The sequence below is a fragment of the Aulostomus chinensis genome, chromosome 16 (genome assembly GCF_037954235.1).
Source record: "Aulostomus chinensis isolate RoL2024-O1b breed Wild chromosome 16, RoL_Achi_v1.0, whole genome shotgun sequence".
Classification (NCBI taxonomy): Eukaryota; Metazoa; Chordata; class Actinopteri; order Syngnathiformes; family Aulostomidae; genus Aulostomus; species Aulostomus chinensis.
The window spans coordinates 13,594,777-13,615,402 of NC_141335.1; the positions used below are offsets into that span (position 1 = coordinate 13,594,777).

General features: G+C 43.6%; 2 protein-coding genes across 2 annotated transcripts in view; both read right to left on the minus strand.

Annotated features, from left to right (window-relative positions):
* Window positions 1-594: 594 nt before the first annotated feature.
* Window positions 595-12,323, minus strand: c16h10orf71 (chromosome 16 C10orf71 homolog). Its single transcript, XM_086181324.1, has one exon. The coding sequence runs from the start codon at window positions 12,321-12,323 to the stop codon at window positions 783-785; it is 11,541 nt and encodes a 3,846-aa protein (XP_086037450.1). The 3' UTR covers window positions 595-782.
* Window positions 12,324-18,275: 5,952 nt separating this feature from the next.
* The window catches only part of drgx (dorsal root ganglia homeobox), a 4,717-nt gene continuing 2,366 nt past the window's right edge, over window positions 18,276-20,626 (minus strand). The window contains exons 5-7 of the mRNA XM_086180612.1: window positions 19,638-19,810; window positions 19,254-19,366; window positions 18,276-19,161 (exon numbers count right to left, since the gene is read on the minus strand). Of these exons, the coding sequence (XP_086036738.1) occupies window positions 18,788-19,161; window positions 19,254-19,366; window positions 19,638-19,810 (660 nt within the window). The 3' untranslated portion in view covers window positions 18,276-18,787. The remainder of the gene's footprint in view (window positions 19,162-19,253; window positions 19,367-19,637; window positions 19,811-20,626) is intronic.

The window sequence follows — 20,626 nt, forward strand, 5'->3', positions numbered from 1 at the left end:
CAAGATGTCAGTGACAGTAATGTTATTTTATTTTGTAAATAGTCATTTGAGTCAGATGAAATAAGGAAAATGAAATCAACCTGTAACAGCGAGTCAGGTGGTTCCGACAGTCACCTGGATGAGCATTTATTCTGTTGAATGAAGTGTGTCTTTGTTGCCCGAATAAGTCCATGTCACACTGCTTTGTTTCACAGCAAAACAGAAATAGAAATACTCAAAAAAAAAAAAAATTCCACCATAAATATGGACTACTGCATGTATTTAAACCTGAAAAACAGCTCTCATTACATCACTTTGTCTATTTGACACAGTGCTTCAATACACAAAATATGATTTACACCATTTGCAAATTGACGTGGAGTTAAACAAGATTTCATGCACCACAAAATGCCAAAGGTAGGATTTAGCGACAAGAAAAGAGAATGAAAAATTAAGCAAGCCATGAGACGTTCAGAAATCAACATGTATCTCAGCCGCTGCATGACAATGTCATTCTAGGAGAAAACAGATTACTGATAACGCAAGAAAAATCCTTCAGCTCATTCAAAAAGTCAAATGGAATGGTGAATTTATGTAACACAAAAAATAGCCTTGATGTAAATCCAAATTTGACAGCAGCGGTTTAACAGTATGTCACAGGGACTTTTTACAAATACAAACCAAAACCTTTCTGACTTTTTTTTTTTTAGATTAAAAAGTCACATACACAACCCATCTTTGGGATTTTTGTCTTCTTTACATTTTCTTCCCTCTCAATCACAAAGCCAACTGCTTTTTTTTTTTCACCAGTCAGATATCTCCATAAAGTCCTCCAGTTCACTCATGGTTATAATATCACGAGGCCGGCACCTTGAGTGGGCTGAGTTATCATTTTCGTAAGCTGTGCTTCCTGCAAGCTGGCTGTTTGTGTCGCACTCTGGGAACGACTCATGTGAGCCATGTGTGTTGTAAACTGTGTTATATGTTTTCTCTGTAGTATTAACCGTATCCATGTAAGGAGTCTTTTCTGGGCTGTAACAATGTGCTTCTGAATTTTGTCCATTTTCAGGGGGTTGATAACTGTGAATGGGGCTATTTCTGAATGACTGCTGTTCCTGGGAGAGACTCACTGGAGCTAGTATGGCTGGAGATGACCTATGGTGATGCACGGAGACACCCCCAGATTTGTGTCCTTGTGGAGAATTGTAGCCTTGATAAAGCACAATAGGCTGGCCAGCTGGAGGAGCATATTGGAAGAGCTGCTGCTGCTTAACCTGCAAATGGGGTTGGAGCCGATGCTGGGGATACATCTGCTGGGGCTGGGACTGGGGTTGGGTAATGTTCTGGCCAGACTCACGCACATTCAGCTGAACATATTTCCCAGTCTCTGGGTCAAAGAATGTCTTCATTTTCACCTGAACAGGTGCATCCACTACATAATACTGGCCAGAACCAAGGTCTTGCAACACCTTACGCTGGGTCAGTGGGTAGGACTGGGGATAGCTTGCCTCAACATGGTACTGTGTCACTGGAGCTGGGTGGTTAGCATAAAGGAGAGTGGGAGAAGAAGGAACATGAGGAACTGTTTTAGGTGTAGCAGGGTGGAAAATAGGGCCGGAAGCATGAGGAGACACAGGGAGGGAGACAGGTGTGGCATGAGGAGAGGCAACAGAGTGGGAAATAAAGCCAGTGGAATGATGGGGGGCAACTGGGAGGACGACAGGTGCCGTTGCATGAGGAGAGACAACAGAGCGAGAGACATAGCCAGTGGCATGAGGGGAGGCAACTGGGAGGGACACAGGAGTGCTACGAGCAGAGGCAACAGAGCGCGAGGTATGGCCAGTCACATAACTAGAGGCTGCTGGGAGGGAGACAGGAGTGGCAAGAGGAGAGGAAATAGAGTGGGAGACATGGCCAATAGCATGAGAAGAGGAGACATAACCATTGGCATAAGGGGAGGCAACTGGGAGAGAGTCAGGAGTGGCATGGGCAGAGGCAACAGAGCGCGAGGTGTGGCCAGTTGCATTACCAGAGGCCACTGGGAGGGAGACAGGAGCGGCATGATGGGAGGCAACTGGGAGGGAAACAGGAGTAGCGTGAAGAGAGGCAATAGAATGGGAGACTGGGTCACGGGCATGAGGAGAAGCATTGGCAGAGCGGCAAGATAGATGGGACTCTGTGTGGGAAGAGGCCAAGCAAGACCCGTTCGGTGGTGCATGGGCGAGGGAGACAGGAGGGGAACAATGAGGGGAAGCCACGGCATGGTAGTTTGGGGAGCATACCTCGGTAGAGGAGGAAGAAGGAGTACTTGAGACTCCTTGAGGTGACTTCTCAGCAGGGCTCTCTGTTGTAGCTTTGGACAGCTCTTTCCTTATCCTGCGTGTATTCAGCCTTTTTGCCCTGCGCAATGCTTTCTCACTCTTTGGGGGAACAGCTGGAGGTTTTCCTACACGGGAAGCATCACTGATGAAACTACAGGCTGAGTCTGGCCTCTCATAGTCATACAGCCCTCGTATATCTGCCAGATCAGCTGCACTGGTGGCAAAACTGTCTACATCCTCTGACATGTTACTGACGACAGAATGAGAGTCGTCTTCATCCAGAGCAAAGCTTCTCCTGGAGTAGGGCCTGTGGTGTGGGAGAGGAGCTGAATGATCATGTCCCCAAGATGAGGGTTGTAAGATTGAGGATTCGTTGATAGCAGAAAGTCTGGTAGACCCTGTGGCCATGTCAGGATGGACAGGAGTTCCTGAATTTTGTCTCATTAACTCCTGTTCCTCCTCTACCTTTCCTGACCCCCTCTCCATGGGTGAACCCACCCTGAAATCTTCCCCAAAATTTCTATGGAAGCGTGGTTTGACCGATTTGGTGAAAGAACCTCTGCTAACACTATTATCCTTCACCCTGAACATTGAAGGCTTTGCCCCTGGAGCAGGCGAGGAGGCGTTGGAGCGGGGGAGAGACGGAGCGGGAGATGTAGGAGCAGGAGGCCTATGCTGTCTTCTGTCTGAGAGTCCAGTCGACCCAGATGAATGGTTTGGTTGTTGGGAGGGTAAAGGAGAAGGTAGCTGTCTGTCTCCAGGTTTCCTCCCTGACTCTGATGAAGTGATGGCATAGTACTGGAGAGCATCCATCATATGTGCTCCTCTTTTCTGCTCCTCAATCAGAAAAGTTCCCATCTCCTCTTTTTGAGCTGCTACCTTTTCCTCTTCTCTCTTTTTAGCCATGGTCTCCTCTTCTTTTTGAACTCTCGCCTCTTCAAGCATTCTTGTCCTCTCCACTTCTGCTTGCTGTTTTGTGATCAGTTCAGCAACTGCTTTCTCTTTCTCCATCCTCTCCTTTTCTTCTTTTTGAATTCTCATCCCTTCTTTTTTCTGTCTTTCTTTTCGCTGAGCCTCAATCTGCTCTTCAACCTTCTTCTCTTGAATCTGTTTAATCCTTCTCTCTTCTGCAATTTGAACAAGCCTCTTGTCCTCCTCAACCTGTTTGGCAAGTCTCTTCTCCTCAGCCTGTTTAGCCTGCTTCTTCTCCTCCTCAGCCTGTTTAGCCCACTTCTTCTCCTCCTCAGCCTGTTTAGCCCACTTCTTCTCCTCCTCAGCCTGTTTGGTGACCTTCTTCTCCTCCTCAGCCTGTTTGGTGACCTTCTTCTCCTCCTCAGCCTGTTTAGCCCGCTTCTTCTCGTCCTCAGCCTGTTTAGCCCGCTTCTTCTCCTCCTCAGCCTGTTTGGTGACCTTCTTCTCCTCCTCAGTCTGTTTGGTGACCTTCTTCTCCTCCTCAACCCGTTTGGCTCGCCTTCGCTCCTCCAGTAGTGCAGCTCTTCTCTGATGTTCCTCTTGAGCCGCTCTCTCCTGGTCGATATGTTTGAGTCTCCTTCTTTCTTCAATCTCTTTAATCCTTTTCTCATCTTCTATCAGTTTTTCTCTCCTTTCCTCCCTAATTTTTGTTCTTCTCTGCTCCTCAAGTTCTTTTATTCTCCTTTCTCCTTCTCTTTGATTTGGACCTCTGCTGCCCTCCTCTCTCTGAGCAGCCCTCCTGTCTTCCATATATTTGGCTTTTCTTTCTTCCTCTGCTCTTCGCTCTGCATCTTTTAGTTTTTCCCGTCTCTCCCTAATCTCAACAGTGATGGCTTCCCTCTCTCTCACTCTCCTATCCTCTTCCCTCTGAGCAGCTCTTCTATCCTCTTCAGTCCGAAAAGCCCTACTCTCCTCGATCACATGTTTAATTCTTGTGTCCTCAGCTATACTTTCATCTGTTTTCCTTGAAGATTTTAGTAAATGTTTTGCTCCGCTCTGTGCTTCAGTTTCTTCATGGGGCGTTATGAGCCTTTCTTGTCTTTTTTCTGACCTTGTGTCCTCAATCGTTGCTACTGAGCTCTTGTCTTCAGTCCATTCACCTTGCCTTTTACTTTCCTTCATATTGTACATTGGCTGCAAAATGAGTTGTGGACAAGATTCTTTATCTGAATGTAACATTCTAGCAGCTGAGGGTTTGTCATCTGGACTTGAGGTATCAAGAAGTGTTTGGTGTTGTGACACAAAAGTGTCTCTTGGCTTGTTGACTGAAGTAAATGATGTTGCTTGTGTATGATGATTGTTTTGTCGATGAATGCCACGTTCTGTTTGACTAACTCTTTGGACATCAGCTCCAGTCCCTTCTTCTCTTCCTCCCTGGTCCTTCAGATTTGCTTGTGATGACTTCTCTCTCTCTGTGAGACCTCGGGCCTGTTTGGCCACAGTTTCCAAAACACCTTCATTGTCTTTCACATCTAACAGCATTTTCTCTTGTCGTTCTTTCTCTCCTAGTTTGAACATCCCCGTCCTTTGATGTTCTTTCTCTGTAATGGGAAACACAACAGGTTTGGGCTCTTTGATTACTTTGGGAGGGACTTCTGTCTTATTTGGCAAACTTTTCTGTTTCATAGAAAGGTCTTGGGGGTCAGCTGTGAACACTGGACGTCTGCTGTGACGAGATTGTATTAGTGGAAAGAATCCTTCCTTTTTATTGGGAGGGAATTCTGGAACTGGGTTTTCCCTGTCCTCTGAAACAATGACTTTTAATCTGGCATAATCTGCGATCGCTGATATCTCCGGAATCGCAGACACTCTCTCTTTTGGTTTGGATTTAAATCCAAGTTCCTCTTTAGTAACATTTTCCTTTGTTACATTTTTTGAGCCATATCTTTCCCTTGCCGATGAACCCGAGCGGCTTTCTGTGTGGTGTTTTCTAATATGAACAGCTTGGTTGCTCTCCATCTTTTCAGAGTTACCACTCCGTATGTCTGTGGAATAATCAGTCTGTTTCAAGGCAGATTGATCAGCTATAGCCCTTGTGTGCCTTTTCATGTTTTCATCTTGAATGCTTACTGGGCAGTTGTCCACTGTTTTCCTTTGAATTTGATCCTGTACAAATACTTCTTTTCCTTCCTTGTGGCAATCATTGCTGATTGCAGCCGTTGTCTGAAGTAACTTTGGAAGTTCCCCTCCCTTTGAAACTTCATCTGACATTCTCCCATTTGTAATATTGTTATTTGGCACCTTGTTTACTTCTGTTACCCCCTGAACTTGAAAGTAGTCTTCTTCCATCTGGTGTATCTTTGATGTGGCCTCATCTTTCTGAACCTCTTCAGACTTTCCATTTTCAGCTTGAGTTTGCACACGTATTGCGTTTGCGCTGTGGTCTTGATCGCTGATTTTCAACGAATCAGCTGGTTGTTTCACACTGGATAACACATGGTCTACTCCCAGATTTTCTTCCAAATTTTCTCTCATCTGTTTCTCACAGCCTCTCTGGGTGGGGGTTTTAGCTCGTCCCTCTTTGTGTAAGGTAGACATTTTTTCATCCGTACTAGACGATGAGACTTGTTCATCAGCAACAACTACACCAGAGACAGTGATTTGATCTTTTCCTATGATTTGCAGGTTGTCCTTCTCAGTTACAGCTGATTCAACACCAGTAGAAATATGACAATTATTGTCCAGTTGATTATTTTCTCCCTCATGTGTCTCTTTACATCGATGTTTTGGACATGCATGTCTGTTTTCAACTAAATGGCAAGACTGACTAGTTTTGTCCAATACCACGGGGGGTGTTGAGCCACGTCTCCTCTCTTCCAGCAGGGGCACACCCTTGTCATCTATGTTCTTTCTCATGGACGGATTTATGGTATTTGTCATATCGCCTTTCACTGATGGATGAGTTTCAGCGCTGAAATCCTGCTTGGTGCCGATTCCTGTTTTCACTACTTTGTCTGTGAACGCCTCATTGATATTTCCTGTTTGCATCATTTTTGGAATTGTCCGATCTGTATTAATTCCTTCCTTTGTAAGACTCTTTGCTGAATCTTCTCTTGGCATTTTAGTGTGGTCTTTTATTTCCCTTGTCATTATGTCCTGTTTGTGGAGAAGGCATTGAGTTTCTGTTGGCACTTTATTTTTAGAAGGTGCAGTGACTGTAGAGGGCAGATCTTTTCCAGACAGGGTTTCTTGGAGTTGTATTTCCCTTTGGGCATTTATATAAGAACTCCTCGGCAGGGGAGTAGCCCTTTTTTCATTGCCATTCTCAGTCACCTTGTTCTTTCTATTCTCTGCGATTGAGGTTTCTTTCACGTTCTCAGCTTCATTATTAATACCAACTTCAGTATGCACTTTTCCCACTGTAGGAGGAGTTTCCTGTACAACTCTGTCCATTAGCTTTCCTGGGCTAACAACCGTAAAGGATTCTTTTTCTTTGCTTATCTCTAGCAGTGAGCTGGAATGATATTTATCTGGCACAGCATTACTGTGCTCTGTGCCTTTTGCATGAGTTTCATCTCGGGTGCATGGATACCTCTGATCATCAACATTTCTTTCTTTAACAGTCACCATTATTCCCATGATCTGCAAGCTGTCATCAACCACAGAGGTCTTGTTCTGACCAAGGACCAGTTTTAGTGACGGTGATGAGTCCTCTTGAATTACTTCATGATCACTTGCAGCTTGTGATGTATCGCTTTTGTTCATTACATCCCCATTTACTTTTTCTGGATTTTCCGTATGATATTCTTCCTGTTTTCCTTTGCTGATCTTAGGTTCCTGCTCTTTAGTTTGGGATTTGATTCCAGGTTGATCTTCTTTCTTCTTCATCAAGCCTTCATCTGGAGTTGAGTGATAACTTCGAGTCTCTTTAGCCTCCGTGGGAGGTTCTGGTAGAGTGTCATCGCGCTTCGGCTCTTCAGGGATTTGTTTCTGCAAATTATCTAGTGTATGGCTGGTGGTTTCTGTAGAGCTGGAAACTGACTTGACAGGTTCCATCTGGTGTTTTGGTGTACTATTATTGGGAACGGCGCTCTCATGTCTTCGAGGCACCTCCAGTGACGATGGCCTCTGCCTTATATTCATATTCTGACTACCTGATAGTTGTTTGATGGAATTTTTAGACGTAAACCCATCACGTAAAGCAAAACCCTTTTCTTTAATGGCTGAAATCTCTTTCTCAGCATGAGCTTTTATCTTGGAGGTCAGAATCTCCTGTTTTGTCTGAGCTCTTTCTTTGTGGGATAGTGCTCTAGGAGGGGTAATCCCCGGAACTAAACTCTGCTCGGATGACTTAGATTTTCTTTCCATAGGTTTTGCAAAATCAGCATCTTTTTGCTGTGAAACATCAGGATGTTTCTGATGGTTTTCTGGTTTTTCAACACAGACATACTTCTCTTTATCTGCAACAGTGTCACTACTGATTCTTTTATGGGGAATGCTAGGAAATTCACCTGCACCAGATAACTTAAATTCTTTGGATGACTCACTATAAATATAATGACTTTCTGCCACCTCATTAGATTGAAATCTGCCTGCTTCCTCATTTTCTGTTTTAGATGTCACAAGTTTGATTGTTGGGTATTCCTCTTTTGATTTCTTAGCATTTGTTTTCTCATCTTTATCAGGCGATGACGCCGATGTTACACAAACATTATCTGAAGCAGGATTTAGAGCTGACAATTTGTTTTGGGGCATTGAGATTGGACTAGTGAAACCATATTTACCTCTTAGACTCTCATAATCATCAGCCCCTTGATTAGCTTGGTCTCTGTTATAGCTGCCAACAATTGTGTTTTCCTTATGTTTTAGTGTTTGTGTTGTCCAAGCCTGATCTTTGTGTTCCTCGTTATTTACCTCTAAAGAAGTGTTTTTCTTGGGAACATCATCCTCTTTAGTGATGACAGTATTTCTGACTTTTTGCTCATCTCTCATTTTCTCCTTTATTTTGGCCAATTCTGCTTTAGCTTTAGCTAATTCTGTTCTAACTTGCTCAACTTTGTTTGGTTCGCTTTTAACCTGTTGTAACATTTTTACCGAGGGTTTAGCTAATATTTCTAGTTTGCTCTCTGCTTTTGCTCGCTGTGCTTTAGTTAGCATCTGTTCAGCTATGGTTATTTTGGATTTTACTTCTTTAGTTTGATTTATTTCTGTTCTAGTTTGCTCTACATTAACCTGACCAGCTTGAACTGAATAGTTCTTTTCTTTCTTCTTACCAACATTCTCAACGTTCTGCTCAGCCAACTTTTCATTTTCCATTTGAACCTGCTGCCCATTCAGTTTAGCTTGTTCGACTTTTCTTCTCTCCACTTCACTCTGCTCTGTTGTATCACTTTCTGTTTTGATCAGTTCTGCCTTACCCAATTCTCTTTCAACTGGTTTAGCTTTTACCAGTGGTATATCAGCTTGGTCTGTTTTGAGCTTTTCTTCTCGGGACAGTTTAACTTGCTCTGTTGCTACTGGCTCTATTTTAACCTGTTGTACTTTCAGTTCAGCTTGTTCTGCTTTTCTTTTCTCTGCTTCAATCTGCTCTGCTGTAACATTTTCTGTTTTGATTGGCTCTGCTGCAATCAATTCTCTTTCTACTGGTTCGACTCTTGCCAGTTGGGATTCAGCATGTTCTGTTTTGACCATTTTTTCTAGGGACAGTTTAACTTGCTCTGTTCCTGCTTGCTCTATTGCTGCCAGTTCAGTTTTAGCTTTTTTGTCTTTTAGCCTCTTAATGTCAGCTTGTTCCTCGCTCTCGCCGTCTATTGTTAGCTCGGCTTGCTTTTTCTCTGTGACATTTCTCGGCTCTTCCGTTTCATGTTGAACTTTAGTTTTGTCTGCTTTAGTTTGTTCCTCTCTGGTTTGTTCAGGCAGTTTTGTATGGGTCTGTCTCTTCTGATCATCTCTTTGCTGTTCTGCTTCATTTGTGTCTGTTTTGGCCTGATCAGCCATTTTTAATTCTACGTTTGCCTTTTTTATTCTGCCCTGCTTTACTAGATCTACTTTTGTCGTCTCTGAACCAATCGTCACTGCTGTAATTAACTGAGGAGACTCTGCTTTGGGCTGCTCTGTTGTAGCCCGGTGCTGAGTTTTGTCCTGATCTGCTTGGGTATGATGTGCTCTCTGTTCCATTATGTCTTGTGCAGACATTACAAATTGTTTATCTTTCACCTGATTGGCTGTCATGGGGATCAGGGTTTTTTCAGGGACAAATAATGAATTCTTTAGCATATTGTCTTCAAACTGTAGTTCACCTTCTTTTAGCTGGAGGTTCTGTGCTTCATTCTGCTTAAGCACTGGCAAATGATGTTTTCTCTGGCCTGTTTCTGGTTTAAGAATAATTTTGTCTTCAGTTTCTGTAAACTGTCTGTAATCTTGATTCGCATATCTGTTATAATTCGGTGTCAAATGATTCTGTTTCATTTCATTGTCCTCATTCTGTCTATTATGCTGCTGACTTGTGTGCTCACCCCTAAATGTTCTTATTTGCGGCTCTCCGTAATATGCTGGATCTTGTACAGCATCGATGAAAGGTGGGGCACACTGTGGCATCTTCATGAATTCTTTATTTTGCTGATTTTCTCTTCTATATTTGTCTCTTGGTGAACTTGTGAGTTCCGCCTTCATCACGACTAGTTTTGGGTACTCCTCCGCATGCTGGCCTTTTTCCATTAAAGTAGGTATTTCTTGTTTCCATGGAGAGATCGCTGCATTCACTCCAAGCTTCTCTGCATCTTGTGAAGTTGGTTGTCTCCACATTTCCTGTGATGACACATTACTGTAGTCATTTGCGTTCTCTTGTTGTTGCCAATATCTATCCACCTTTGTGGATTCCCTTCCCACCGCTTCATGTAAAATATTCTCCTTGCTTATTGAATATTCTCTGGTTTGATTGTGTTCTGTTTCTCTATAAGGCAGTCTTTGCCCATATACGTCTCCTCCTATCGTCTCATTCACGCTTTGCTGATAAGGATTAAATGATGACGAATCTTCATGGAGATGCTGGCCATTAGTCAGCTGATTGCTGGTGTAGTCTTCAGGTATGAAGCCTTTGAACCCAGTGGGATGAATCATCCCACCCTGAGATGTGTGATATTCACGTGAAGTGTACGCTGAATGTTGGCCCATATGTGCTATAGCAGGCTGAGAATGTACTGCTGCAAGTGCCAGGACAGGACTATGATACTGTTTCGCATATTGATGTGAAGTCATATCAGCCCAGCTGGTTTCCTCCACCTGGGGAATTTGACTGTCAGGTTCTAGAAACTCAGGGATATCTATTACAGTGTCTCTAGGATCATGAATAGAAGCCTGTTTGATTTTCTCTTGTGTCTCCAGACCTTTGAATTTGGGAGGACTGTAGGTGCTTTTCACTCTCTTTCTGTTGTCTTTGAGATTGAAGAGGAGGCTTGGGACTCTGGATTTATAACCGGACATCCTCACATCAGGAGTAGCGCCCCTGCTTTCAGCTCGCACTGGAGCATGTTCAACAGGTTGGGAAGCAGCCTCATAGTGCTGGAGGTCAGATGATGCCTCTGCTTCTGGATTTAAAGTGACTTTAGGTGAGGGCACCTGGCTGATATTGAAGGGAGCTGAGCTGGTGTTACTGCTAGCAACATTTGGTGCTGCTGTTAGTGCACTGTAGCCAGAGTGAGTCCAGTTCTCATTGCTACAAAGTGCTCCTTGCTTATTAGCTGTCCAATCTGTTTCAATATTTTGTTCTGTCATCATTTTGATTTTTTGCTGAAGGGCCTTGACTGAGCTGATGGTGTCCTGGACACGACGCGACATCTCGATGGTGGGCGATGCAGTTGACGGGCGTTTAGATGGGAGCCTGTTAGTTCCCACACTCTGTGCCCTCATCCTGTGGGGATAATGTCCTGCCAACTCAGACTCACAGCGTTTCTCTAAGGCAGAAGTTTTCTGCAGCATTGTGGAGGTTGAGATGGATCGTTGAGGATTCGGGGAGACTACAGGTGCCATTGTATGCCTTTGGTGTCTCATATTCCTTTCATCAAACATGGAGGGAGCCCTCGGTGGAGCCTCTAGAGAAAGCTCCTTGTACATTGGTGTCTGGCACCATTTGGGGAACTCTGAACAGTGCATAAACCCTGAGACTTGTCCTTCTTGGAAAGGGAACCTGTTATGGTCCCTCCACACTTTAAAGGGACTAAACTCACTGTGTATAAAGACGTTAGAGTTACAGTTGACTTGTGTTAACATGCTGTGTTTACTGTGGGAAGATCTCATAAAATAGGAGTCAGCATTCATGTGAGCAGATACTTCCGAGGTGTGAAAGTGACCTTCTTGAGGTGCAAAAGGGCCAGCAGAGGGGAAATGACCACTGTTGATATTCTGCTGGTATGATGAAGAGAATTCAGAGAGTTCCCTCTGCATGTTCATTAGAGCGGATCTGTCCCAGCTTGTCTCATTATTCCACTCTCTTACTCTACCCTCCATCCCCACTCCACCCTTCTGTCCCTCAGAATTAAAGGCTCGGATCAGAGAAGAAACCCTGGAGCGGCTCCTCCGTTGCTGTGAACTCAACTCTGTGCCTCCATTGCTGAAGAGGTTCAGCTGTTCCTCCTTAAGAGACTCCTCTTGCTGCGACATTTCCATAAAGGAGTGCTGGAATGTGGCAGAAACCCTCCCCTGTGTCCTTTCCCCATAAGCCCCCCACTGTGGATCTCTGAGGATCTCAGCCCCACACATTCTTCCATGGATCCAGTCCTGTCCATACTGCTGCACCCTGACACTGAAGCTCTCATGTGCAGCTCTTTTGAGTTCCTCCCTCTCTCTGTCTTCTCCATCCGGGCCACTATGGCAAAAGGCCAGCTGTCTGTCTCTCTGGATGCAGGGAGAAGATGAACTGAGGTCAGAGTCATTATAAACAGCCTCATCTCCGATACAGAGACTCCTAAACGCTCGATCAGTCAGATTGCTGACTTCACGGTCAGTCTCATCCAGAAAGGATCCACCACTGGAGGTGTCACTGAAGCCTCCATCGCTGTGCTTCCTATGTCCGCTGCTCTTTCGTCCAGAGCGACGCTTTTCAACTGAGGTCATAGTGCAGGCTCACGAATGAATCTACACGGTGTCTGCTCGTGGAGCTTGTAGAACCCTTCGTTTAGGGTTCCTGTCAGGATGTTGTATAGCTCCTAAGGCATTATGCATTTCACTTGTCCTCTTTCCCACATAGTCCTGGAATTCCTTGTTTCCCTACCGGACACAAGAGAGTAAAATTAGCCAGCGTCAAGCACTCTCACATTTCAGCTATTCAAATTTAAATAAGTGGTTTCACATAATATGTGCTATCTGGCACTGATCACGGAGCTTTTTCCCCCCTTTGCATTGGACGGCAATGTACTGTATGCGGTTCTGAAAACAGCCTTGTTAATCCTTCCACTCAATCAGTGTGACCTTCACAGACATGTTGTGAATAAAACTACACTGTTGCTAGGTGCGCTACAGGCAGCCTCACGTGAGCTAGTTTTGGAAAGCAGGGTGTGTGCACACACACGCGCGCGCACGCGCACACACACACAAAGATACTTCCACTACTCCTACTGTATCAAATTCTATGATGTATTTCTGAAAAAAAAAGTAGTACCATTAAAATCCTTAAAACATCCCATACTCTTCTCCCTCCAGATGACATGAAGCTACAAATATTTGTCATTTCACGTTTGACCGCTGCACACAAAATGTCTCCTGCATCTCTACAAAGTTCATCGTCATTATTTGTAATCTGGAGGCTTCAAAGTTCCACATTAAACTTTCGGAGCAGGATCTGCTTCCAAAATAAATGTGATGTCACAAATCCTGCTCGTAATCCCTCCTTTTACCGTCAGATTTGAGCATGACTGATTCTTTCACCAGTGAATGTGATACAGCCATCCACTGTCAAACTCTGCTCGTCTATCATTCTACACGGCAAAGCTCAAATATTTAGCCATGGGAACAAGAACAAAAAAAACAATCTGGACGAGGACTTGAAGGTCTTCCAAGATAGTCCGAGTCTCTTAGAGTGAACTAACATCACACTGGAAAGTGATCTTACATAAATAGTCTTACTATAGTATGAAGGGAGCAGATGGAAAGAATCATCATGAATCATCCAGAAATAGAAGTGCTGATAAACTGGGATTTAGGAGGTAAAATTAGACGGTATATGTGTAAGTACACGTTCATCATCTCTAATGTGAAAACAAATTTGAGGAAGCTACTCAAATAAGTTGTTAAAAAAAGCTCCTTCACGTGAATAAAACTACCAGTTTAGGAAATAGAGAGTGATAAAGTTACGTCCCTTAAGTGGTGATTTTCATTCATAATCCGTGTTTCAGAACTGTAAATATGAGATGGACATGAGTGTGATTTTAAATCTGTTGACACAAGAACCTTTCCTGCTCTCATTCATCATCATCGGTAAAAAAAAAATGTCTGTTGTTCCAAAAAGCAGAAACACACACCACGCAAAACATACTCTTGCACCGTCTAGCTATAGCAGAACTTCCAAACTTTGTTGGTTTGCTTTCAGAATAAAATCTTGTCATCTTTTTTGAATACGTAATCTGTGACATCATGGATATATTGTGGTTAAATTTACTAGAGCTGCCAGGCAGCGGTCATCTCAGAATATCTCATGGTTCATTAATACCGTCAGAACTGGACGACATCCATCTCATACGCATCTGCAGATCAGCTAAACCAAACTTCTGTGCTACACCTGCCTCAGATAAGAATCTTGTTGAAATCGAAGACTCTTTGTAATGCATTTCCTATGAAATTGAAAAAAACAGCAGCTGTCAAATAGGCAAAAACATCTCTTAGATTATTGAACAGTTCATTTAAAAGAATATGGTCTTCAATTATTTTCACTCCTAAACTGCATGGGTCAAACTTTGCATTCTCCTTTGTAGAAAATGAGCCATCAGAAGGCAGCGTAAACAACATTAAAGAAGCTCAGTTATGGTCAGCATGCTGTCTTGTAACAATAATCTCCTGTCAAGCTGTCAGGGTGATTTCTGTTCATTTTTGCATGTGGTTTATTTTGGTCCAGTGACGGGCCTCCAGCCCTAAAACCTGACACCAAAGTGGCCTCATTTCACAGGGTCCAAATGTTGCCCGATAGCAAACCTGCTACTTGTAAAATCAATAAAGATTTGATATAATGTTTCATTTTTGATATATCATTTAGTCAAATCTAAACTTTCGCTGTTATTCAAGTAAATGTTCCTTTTTCCATCTGCACGGAAATGTACCCTTAAGAATGAAATATAAATTCTCAGCGGCTTTTTCTTATTTGTGATAATCCCTCTTTGAAGAGGAATGTAGATTAGAGTCTTACTTTACCTTCCAGGTTTATAATCCATCATTTCGGTCTCACTTTAATCCAGAAGGCTGTGTCCCTCAAACAACTGGTCCTGCCCAGTCCCCTCTCTGGCTGCCCTGGCTCTCTATTCACAACAATCCAAAGCAAAATCCTCTCTGTAGTCCATTGCGGGGCCTTTGAGCATCAAGGCACCAGTTTACGGGGTCGCTGACCACACCGAAATAGAAGAGTTGTCCCAGAGAGAGTGTCTACCATGGGGGACAGTGAGAAGGCTCGAGCTAGCAAGCGGGTCTGCAAAATCGTCTGGTGTTGAGTGTCAGATAGATGAAACAAACAGCTTCTCCACTATTTATAAATCTGGACAGCTACACTGGCTAGTAGCAGTCGAGCTAACTGTCAGCAAATGCTACAACTTGGTGAACGGGTCTGTGACAAAACACATTTCCTATAGATGTGATATTTTGGTAGGTGCTGGGTGGGGGTGTTGGGGTCCCTCAGAGAGACATAAATAACTCCATTGCCTCACCCTGGAGTGTGTGTCGCTTTGATGAACAGAAGTGACAAGCAGTGTATGGAGTGTCAGCAAGGGCCTCTTGTTACACCCACCTGCTCTCACCACACACATTTGAGTGAAGCTGCTTTCCACTATAATTATACATTTACTTATTACTTCCATCCAGGTAAAGTTCATTTCAGCTTGGCTGGAGTCTAATCTCCCCAGCTACAGCCTTATGCACCCCCAAGCAGAAAAGGCCATATAACAGAGGAAGGGGAGGGTCCGTCCCTCCTCCTTCGACCCCCTCGTTCCTCCCCTCCTGTAGCCTGCTGCTATAATAGGAGATGGCTGCGGCAGATAGTTTCCTGGATTCTTGGCGGGTGCAGGGCCGGCTGGCCCAGCCAGATGATGGACATACACACATGGGACGTGACAGAGGCGCACTCCTCTACTTATGCCCACACAAACACACGCATACACACAGATGGTTTTACATACAACTTTGGAAAAGGCTGATGTAATCCCTTTTTAGACCTCTTTCCACCATTATATACTTCTTCACTCCCTCCCACAGGTCATCTTCCCTTTTTTTCCCTCACACTTGTCAATCACTGACATTTTCCTCTAAATGTCATCCATGTAAATGAGGTAATAATCTGATCTGACACAGCCTGAAGTAACATTTTTCTAGTGTAGCATCTTGTTTTGCTTTCTACTTTTGGTCCTCTGATACTCAGCACTAGTTAAAAATGATTTGGATTAATAAAATTTGATTTACAAAAACTTCCCTCAGCAAAAATTACCCAGCCTGCGTTAACCCAGAATGCTCAATTTTCCCACTGAGGTTTGAAATGAAGCATGGTTATGTGTGGAGACTGGACTAGAGTCTTGCTCACTGAGTCCCTCTAGTGGACAAACTGAGTGAAGACCCTCATTTCTACTTTGTGGCTTCTCTAAGAGTTTTTGTGCAGTGCAGTTGCACAACTTCAGCTCAACTGAAGCTCCAGAGGAGTGTGAGCATTGATCATAAACGCTGAAGACGCTCTTCCCTGTGCTGAGTAAGGACGAGCAAAGCTGCGGTTATGTGGCAGACAGCCGACAGGCACATTATTTGCTGCATTAAGATATGCTTCGTTTGTATTATCTCCATTCAGACATGAGCCTAATTGATTCTAATTGATTGGGTTATTGATCAGCTCTACTGCAGGAATTAAAAGCAGAGATGATAATGTAGTGGGCTGTTGCAGCACCTTGCTGAACTGGCCTTCAGTCTGGGAGGACAGTCAAGATGCTTTCTGAATTTTTTGAGTTGTTGTACCTAATTTTAAGCTAAAGTATGTGCATTTGCTTGATTGTGTGTGTGTGCGTGTGTTTGTGTGTGTGTGTGTGTGTGTGTGTGTGTGTGTGTGTGTGTGTGTGTGTGTGTATGTGTGTTTGTATCGGTGGATGGGTCCATATGCACGTCATCCAGTTCCAGGACATATTCCCCCACATCCCTGCAAAATATTTCATTACTGCAACAAAAGAAGCCCATTAACTGCAGTGTAAGAACAGAGTTCAACTGCTGTCGCCCATATTCACCATGTTTGTCTGCTTTTCTGGCCGCTCTCCAGCTAATTTGATATAACAATGCTCCACAAAACCGCCTCAGGACTTTTTTTAGGTGACAGAAAATTATCAATGATGCCACATGCACAGCTGAATGTCAACACCAACTTGACTTGTTTATGAAATATTAAAGCAGTGAATTATGGGCACCATGCAGAACTTAATGATGATCGGAGTCATTATAACTTCAGCATCCTTTGTTTTGGGCTGATGATTAAATTCCACAACTGCTGTATTCAATTTTGGAGAGATTGAATGTGTTTTCTGCATCTTTTGTATGAGTTGGCTGGATTCTGTTGTCCACATTGGTACATTTCTGGTAAGGGAGCTTGATTGGTGTGAGGATATTGTGTTATCATTAGCTGCCATGTCATGGGACTTAACATCTTGGCTCTCATGCACTTAAACCATAATCATTATATTAGGAATTGATGTTTATTGGTAATATTATTTAGGCCATGAATAGATACCTGCTATACAGCTAAACCCTACCGTATTATTAGGACGAAATAAATGAAAATAAACCAGAATGTCATAACTTTTTTTAAAATTGTTGATTTGAAAAAAATTGTCTGAAAAGTCTTTGTATGTTCATTCTCAATTATCCAGGTGATGGAAATTTGAAAACAATATATTATGAAAACACTGAACTGGAAAAAGTTCAAACAAGATGTTTCACTGATATCATGGCAAATGAATACACGCTGATTTTTTTTCTCTCCCAAATCTCCGTTTATTTGTTTTTTTTAAAGAGGAAAGGGTGCAATAAAATCAAAACAAATCAAATGTCACAAGAGAGTGACTCATTTTTCAGTGAACGCTCACTTTATTGGTACACTTGTAAGGTATTTACAACATGCACACATAATAGAGTGAAAAAAATAGTATGCGAGTGAAATCTGGCACAACTTCTGACATTATCTCTCTCTCTTCTGTGTCACCGGGGTGTCGCCTCATCAATTATTGAATCCGTACTTCATGGTAATACATAATTTCTGATCAATTATTCATGATAATGTGTGTGTAGTTTACTTAATTGTGTTATTGACTATCAAAAGTAATTTCCTGAAAATCCTCAAGGACGCAAATTGAATCAGCCCAACGACTGGTCGCTAGCTCTGCGGTTAAGTATTCTCACTCTGATCAGCTGATCCTTTATTCATTAGATCTCTCTAAATAATGACTCAACAGATATATTGCCTGTGATGAGCTGCTGAGCCCTGAGGTGATGAGAGATGATATTTTTTAAATGTAAATTCAAACATTAATAAATAGCATAAATCAGGTTTAATGGGGTTTATTAAAAATGCTCAGACAGAGGAAGAGATTGAGCGTTCCTAAAAGTAAATAAATAATAAGAGTCACAATTGCGCTGCTCTCTCGGCTTTAAGGGAGCCTGATAAATAATGTATTAGAACAGATGGCTGGAGCGAGAGGCAACAGGAGAGGAACATGAGCGACTACATCTTTAATTGTTTTAAAGAACATGTCACAACAGGACGGGTGTGTTCCCTGTCTGCTGGTGCCACAGATGTGCTAACAGAGTGACGCTCCGGCGGGGGTTCACACCTCAACATATTGTGAGTGTACACATTTACACTGGAAATGGCTGATTATTAAAGTGCACTTTCACTGTAAAATAAAAGCAAAGACTGATGATTGTTGGAGCCACGCACAGACTCCATGGCATAAACACTATATTGCCAAAATCCTGCAGAAGCCTCTGTGCCCCTCACGTAACATGCATGAACATTCACAATGTTGCCTCCTTATGAGAAGAGGAGAACATAGATTCACATTATCAAAGAGGTGTTTAGTCTCTGGTTATGTTTGTCCATCAAAGAGAGTCCAAGAGTGCATGAAGACACTTCAAACACCACATTTGTGCTTTTCTGGGGAGAACAAGACTCCAAATATTCTCACAAACAATAATATTTTACTGTCAAATAAATAGTTTGCATCCAAACATAATGATATGAGCAGAGTCCCTCCAAGGCTGGAGTATAGTTGTGCTTCATAGCTCAGACGAGTGAGGAGTGATCACTGGCACCGCCGTCACACACATCTGGAGGATCCACAGTAGTGTCCAGCATCTCACTTTTTCTCCAGTGGCTCCTTGGAGCAGTGAGGGTGTTTATCGGGACTGCGCCCCAGCACCGACACCTTGGCGGCTGGGTTTGGACTGGAGCTGTCAACCCCTCGTCCCACCGTGCTGGGCACCTCAACTGCTGGGCCCACTGTGGGTCTCACCATCCCAGGTGCACCCACCCCAGATAGGACTCCCACGCCGGCACTGGGCCCGGTCGCTGCACCGAGCAGGTTGGCAGACTGCAGCACGGCCTCAGAATGCTCGCGGGCCTTCATTCGCAGGGCAGCCACACTGGCTGTGCGGTTGCCTTGACAACCATAGGGTGGCAGGAAGGACAAGCCCATGGGGTCCGAAACACAGCAGGAGCACAAACCATTACCTGGGAGAAAAAGCAAGGATTTAGTGAGAATCACACAAGGAATTCAGGAGTTATTGCAATCACCGCCTTTACATGACAAAAGTCCCATTTACCTTTCAGCGTGGCGACCTGGGAGAGGGCCTGGGCGTAGGTCGCAGAGTTGAGCAGAGTTCCTGGTATACAGGAAGGGAAGAAGGGACCGCCTGGACCCACAGCCCTGTTGATGCTGACAAACACAAAGACATTTGAACCCTCTTCCAATGTTAAAAAACCAAATTACCCACCCGATACACTTATTTGTAAAATTCTAATAGTTTTTGTAACATTTTATTTCATTTTTGTTTGCTTTAGAATTAAACTGTGCAAAAAGTGTAGTAAACTGCAGAGATTTTCAAGATGGCTAACGGGGTTCAGTGATGGCTGATGAGAGGACATCACCTCTCATTTACTTCCATCATCCCTATCATAGCAAAATTTTCCAGATTTAGCTTTCTCACCTCGGCGGCATCTCCAGTGCCTCTTTCTGTTTTCTGTTCTGGTCTACTGGGGACTGAGAGTTGAGGCTGCGGGCTGGAGGAGACCCCTCACTCATCGGCTCTTTGCCTCCTTCAGGCTCAGTGCTGCCTCGCTCCGTCTTCCTCCACTTTGCTCTGCGGTTCTGAAACCAGACCTGCACACACACACACACACACACACACACACGCACACACGCAGATTAAATATTACTAATTGCTTCATTTCCCGAGACTTCACATATATTTGACATTTTTGTTACAAGTTTAAAAATTACTCAAGAGTATTTTGGCTTCATCATTCATGTCATTTTATATCTTAAAAAAGCTTCAAACACAAATGCTCAGTTTGCTCTAAAGGTGTGTAAATGTGCTCCTGTGTAACTTATCCCCCCAAACTTTACACAGCTGAGGACATACATATATATAGAGCTAAGTACTGGTATCTTAATCGAATGAAGGTCACTGCCTATAACAACATTTAATTGAGCAATTTTTCATTATCATATTTTAATGACTTCCCACTGACAGTTGTGCAGCCCGAGAGAGAGGCAGCTATGATGAAGTCGTTTATTTCCCTATTTAGTGATTGTTTGACAACATCAGATTCGATTAGGACTGGCTTCTAGCAGGCATTAATCATCATGTGTGAATGGAGGTCTGAGGCGCTGAGCGTGTGCTCCCAATCCCTCCTATTGTACCGGAGGTATAAATGATGTCAACAGCCAAACAAAACACACGCATTCACTGGGCATAAAGAAAGGACAACATTTGGGTGGCAGGACAACAATACAAGCAATGGACTTATCTCACCCCTGCACCTTCCAGCTAGAAGTCGCGCCCCCCCCAACACACGAGCCCCTCTCTGAATGGCCTATAATTGCTCCATTAATCTCAATTTGCTGCTGCTCTTAATGCGGGGGAGGCCCATTGACACTTTACAAAAAAAAGAGGGGGGGGGGGGGGCCAACAAC

Excerpts from the sequence above, each read along its gene's own strand:
- c16h10orf71 (XM_086181324.1), bottom strand. The coding sequence starts at position 12,323 with ATGACCTCAGTTGAAAAGCGTCGCTCTGGACGAAAGAGCAGCGGACAT.